The 5,000-nt window shown below is 46.0% G+C and overlaps 1 protein-coding gene across 3 annotated transcripts in view; it reads right to left on the bottom strand.

Annotated features, from left to right (window-relative positions):
* Nucleotides 1-1,755: 1,755 nt before the first annotated feature.
* gtpbp1l (GTP binding protein 1, like) overlaps nucleotides 1,756-5,000 on the bottom strand; it is a 15,556-nt gene continuing 12,311 nt past the window's right edge. The window contains exons 12-15 of one of the 3 annotated variants that reach the window (XM_056409059.1): nucleotides 4,976-5,000; nucleotides 4,780-4,908; nucleotides 4,119-4,169; nucleotides 1,756-3,140 (exon numbers count right to left, since the gene is read on the bottom strand). The exon at nucleotides 4,976-5,000 is cut by the window's right edge and continues 154 nt beyond it. In XM_056409059.1, the coding sequence (XP_056265034.1) occupies nucleotides 3,033-3,140; nucleotides 4,119-4,169; nucleotides 4,780-4,908; nucleotides 4,976-5,000 (313 nt within the window). In that variant the 3' untranslated portion in view covers nucleotides 1,756-3,032. Of the gene's footprint in view, nucleotides 3,141-3,766; nucleotides 4,170-4,779; nucleotides 4,909-4,975 lie in introns of those variants that run through there. The other 2 variants (XM_056409060.1, XM_056409058.1) reach the window with 2 other exon arrangements.

The raw sequence follows: 5,000 nt of genomic DNA, 5'->3' as shown, positions 1-5,000 counted from the left end.
CGTCATAGGTAGCTAGTCATAGGTAGCTAGTCATTGGTAACTAGTCATTGGTAACTAGTCATTGGTAACTAGTCATAGGTAACTCGTCATTGGTAGCTAGTCATTGGTAACTCGTCATTGGTAACTAGTCATAGGTAGCTAGTCATTGGTAGCTAGTCATTGGTAACTAGTCATTGGTAGCTAGTCATTGGTAACTAGTCATTGGTAACTCGTCATTGGTAGATAGTCATTGGTAACTCGTCATTGGTAGCTATTCATTGGTAACTCGTCATAGGTAGCTAGTCATTGGTAACTAGTCATTGGTAGCTAGTCATTGGTAACTCGTCATAGGTAGCTAGTCATTGGTAACTAGTCATAGGTAACTCGTCATTGGTAGCTAGTCATTGGTAACTCGTCATTGGTAACTAGTCATTGGTAGCTAGTCATTGGTAGATAGTCATTGGTAACTAGTCATAGGTAGCTAGTCATTGGTAGCTAGTCATTGGTAGCTAGTCATTGGTAACTAGTCATTGGTAACTAGTCATTGGTAGCTAGTCATTGGTAACTAGTCATTGGTAGCTAGTCATTGGTAGCTAGTCATTGGTAACTAGTCATTGGTAGCTAGTCATTGGTAGCTAGTCATTGGTAACTAGTCATTGGTAGCTAGTCATTGGTAACTAGTCATTGGTAACTAGTCATTGGTAGCTAGTCATTGGTAACTAGTCATTGGTAGCTAGTCATTGGTAACTAGTCATTGGTAGCTAGTCATTGGTAACTAGTCATAGGTAGCTAGTCATAGGTAACTAGTCATTGGTAACTAGTCATTGGTAACTAGTCATTGGTAGCTAGTCATTGGTAACTTGTCAGTGGTAACTAGTCATTGGTAGCTAGTCATTGGTAACTAGTCATTGGTAACTAGTCATTGGTAGCTAGTCATTGGTAACTAGTCATAGGTAGCTAGTCATAGGTAACTAGTCATTGGTAACTAGTCATTGGTAGCTAGTCATTGGTAACTAGTCATTGGTAACTAGTCATTGGTAGCTAGTCATTGGTAACTCGTCATAGGTAGCTAGTCATAGGTAGCTAGTCATTGGTAACTAGTCATTGGTAACTAGTCATTGGTAGCTAGTCATTGGTAACTAGTCATAGGTAACTCGTCATTGGTAGCTAGTCATTGGTAACTCGTCATTGGTAACTAGTCATAGGTAGCTAGTCATTGGTAGCTAGTCATTGGTAACTAGTCATTGGTAGCTAGTCATTGGTAACTAGTCATTGGTAGCTAGTCATTGGTAACCTTCTCTCTGTTAAATGTTATTTTACAGAAACTCAAAGTAGAGGCCTCTCTCTCGGTGACGTTTCCTCCGGCTGTCGGTTGGACACTAGTTAGCAGCAGACGGCCTCGCGTCAGACGAGCTCTTTGTTCACGCGCTAAAAGCTTTTGAATGTCTTAGTTTCCCATTAAGTCCCAAAGTGACGGACGTGTAGCGGAGGCCAGACACGTGGTGTCGCTTCTTCTTCAGTGACGGACTGTCAGATCTGTCTGCCGCTCCCCGTGTTTCATTCATTAACTAAATTCCTTTATGTATATATAATAGGCTTTAAAATGTCATTACAAAAATTAGGTTTCCTGAATACTTTTTTCCCCATGTCATTAAAAGGTAATAAATGATGTCAGGAAAAGTCTCTTTTTATCTGATCTGATGCAAATTAAATAATTATGTTGCTCATAATATATGTAATATATACGTTTCATGAAGAAAGCCTCCAGTCAACACGTCACTTTCTATAACATCTTTATTTAAAAGGATTTACAACACAAACTGGCACCACTTATATTTAAATGGCATATTATTCTCATCCTCAGTTCCTCTGCACAACATTTGTATTTTTGAACATACAAAACAAAACGAGTCCCTTCTAATAATCTGGCAGTTGGTTTGTGATCTTTTATAAAAGTGGGTAATTCAGAACGCAGCGACCAGCATGAGAGGGACCTCCGGGCTCTGGAAGAAACACCGACATCGCTGTTCAGCTTCCTTCGGACAGTCGGATCACGGCCGAGGGAGACGCAACAAAAGGCCGTAAACAAAAGGTCGTAACGTGGCGACGCGGAAACTTTATTTCAGTTTCAAAGAGGTCAAAGGATCGTTTGAGCCGCTGAGAGAACGCCTGGGTTCAGACCATCGAGATAAGAGCCGGGACGCTAGCTCGCTAGCTGTAAGAGCTACTGGGTCGTATAAAACATAAAGTTATTGACTCGGTTTGCATCCAGAGACGTTTGACCTCTGCTGCCCCCTAGAGGCCTCGATGTGTCACTCGAGTGACGGCTGTTTGTTTTTATTACTCTAATGGAATAAATATGTTCTCTTGGCGTGTATGACAGGTAAAGAGTGCCACGAGGCTGTCTGACATGTTTCCGGCTAACGGAGGAGCATCGGCTCCAAAGAGGAAGATGACCTTCTCTGGCCGGGGGGTTAAAGGTCGGGAGGCCGACGAGATGTCTCGACAACTTTAACTCAAAACTTTAAAATGTCAACGAGCGGCGAACGAAACGAGAGCGGGAGTTGTTTGAGTTGTTTGAGTTGTTTGAGTTGTTTGAGTTGTTTGAGTTGTTTGAGTCGTCGCTCGGCGTCACGTGATCGATCCCACCGCCGTGGAGAGGAAACGTCTTTCTTGAGTCCGTAAAACTCGACCGGATAAAAAAAATAGAAAAGGTCCAACGATGGAAGTGAAGAAAGAAGGAAACAAGCAAAAAGAAAAAGAGGAGAAAAAAGTGATATTATTTTGAAAGTTCAGGCGGGGTCCATGTTTAATGCTATAAGAAGTCCCCCCCCCCCCGCCCCTCCTCCACACACACCAAAAAACGCCGTATTAAAATAGAACAGGTTGTGACGTCATCGACACGTTTCTCCTGCAAATAAAAGTTAGAAATTAACTCAAAAAGGGGAAAACCAAAGAGTCGCTTCCTGCTGGATTATAATGTTTTATATGAAAGACGTTTGAGTCTTTGCACACGCCCCCCCCCCCCCCCCCATGTGAAAGAGATGATGCGTTCAGGCGGTGCCCGCCGCTCCTGCAGGCAGCGCCGTGGAGATGGTCGCCGCGTTCAGAGCTTTCCCTCGATGCCGCTGACCGCCTCGCCGCCGGCCGCCCGACTTCAGCTGCAGACAGACGGGTCAGAGAGACAGACAGGTGAGAGAGAGAGAGAGACAGGTGAGAGAGAGAGACGGGTGAGAGAGAGACGGGTCAGAGAGAGAGAGACAGGTGAGAGAGAGAGACGGGTCAGAGAGAGAGAGACAGGTGAGAGAGAGAGACGGGTCAGAGAGAGAGAGACAGGTGAGAGAGAGAGACGGGTCAGAGAGAGAGACAGGTGAGAGAGAGAGAGACAGGTGAGAGAGAGAGACGGGTCAGAGAGACAGACAGGTCAGAGAGAGAGACGGGTGAGAGAGAGAGACGGGTGAGAGAGAGAGACGGGTCAGAGAGAGAGACGGGTGAGAGAGACAGACAGGTCAGAGAGAGAGACGGGTCAGAGAGAGAGACAGGTGAGAGAGAGAGACGGGTCAGAGAGAGAGACGGGTCAGAGAGAGAGAGACAGGTGAGAGAGAGACAGGTCAGAGAGAGAGACAGGTCAGAGAGAGAGAGACAGGTCAGAGAGAGAGACAGGTCAGAGAGAGAGAGAGACAGGTCAGAGAGAGAGAGACAGGTCAGAGAGAGAGAGACAGGTCAGAGAGAGAGAGACAGGTCAGAGAGAGAGACAGGTTAGAGAGAGAGACAGGTTAGAGAGAGAGAGACAGGTCAGAGAGAGAGACAGGAACTTCTGGGAAAAGACCTGGTTAAAAGAACAGGAGAGCCTGAACGCATCATGAGAACGTTGTTATTTACCTTCAGCCAGTACTCATTTTAACTGAGTGGAGCCTGAACGCATCACCGTGTAACTGAAGTGAACCTCTGCTGGTTCTCCGTTAGCCGTGCTGCTAACGCTACTAGCTCTCCACCTGCTGGTCACTGATTGGTTGTTCATGAAGTCACATGACCAGAGGACCCCGGGTGGTGTGGGTATTATATTGTTTTATTCCAGCTCTCCTACGCTCCGTGTTCTTTCTTAAAGGGACACACACACCAGAGGAGCTGCAGCGTACCTTGTTCTCCTTGTTGCCGTCTTTACACACAGACTCCTCCCCCTCCGCTGACTGACAGCCGAAGAGACAAGGAGGAGACAGCGTTAGGAAGCAGGAAGCAGGAGAGGAGACGAGGCGTTTGCAAGACAAGGAAGCAGGAAGCAGGAGAGGAGACGAGGAGGAAACGAAGCATAAACAGGAGGAGACGGAGGCCGGGTGAGGCGAGTCAGAAGACGATTAACTGGACCGTTTGAAGATGGTTAAAGAGCAGGAAGGAAAGGAAACAAGGAAACGGGGAGATTTATGATGACAAAAATAATAATATTAATCTGATTAAATATGAGAAGTTAAATAAGGTGAATAAAGAATAAAGAGACAAACGCAGCTCTGACAGAACCTCAACTCGTTTCCATGAAATAACGCAAAATAAACATTATTTTGTGAATTCATAATTGTTTCATGATTTCTTTCATTAATTTCTTTTTTTATAAATTCTTCATATTTTATGAATTTTTCATTAATACTTAATTTTTCTAAAAAAATCTTCTTTTTTATGTTTTCTGAATTCTAAATTTGTAAAACTATTTCTTTAATGATTTTCTTCTGAATGAATTCTTCTTCTTTGAATGAACCACGGCGCCGGATGCCCTGACCGCCGCGCAGTGGGGGCGTGTCTACTCACGGTGGGGCTGGCCGGCCTCCCCGCCGCCCCGGCCTCCTCGCTGGCCGCCGCGTCCCTGAAGCTCTTCTTGCCGGCCAGCAGCTTGGCCTGCTGCGCCTTGGCCGCCTGCGTGTTCACCGACTGCAGGAGCTGGAGGAGACGCGCGTTAGCACAGCGTCGCCACGGCGACGCGTCCGGGCCGCAGGGGGGGGCGCACCTTGGTGATGGTGCCCACGGCCTTG

The sequence above is a fragment of the Pseudoliparis swirei genome, chromosome 24 (assembly GCF_029220125.1).
Source record: "Pseudoliparis swirei isolate HS2019 ecotype Mariana Trench chromosome 24, NWPU_hadal_v1, whole genome shotgun sequence".
Taxonomy (NCBI): domain Eukaryota; kingdom Metazoa; phylum Chordata; class Actinopteri; order Perciformes; family Liparidae; genus Pseudoliparis; species Pseudoliparis swirei.
The sequence above is the reverse complement of the archived record's forward strand: the minus strand, read 5'-3'. Positions and strand labels throughout refer to the sequence as shown.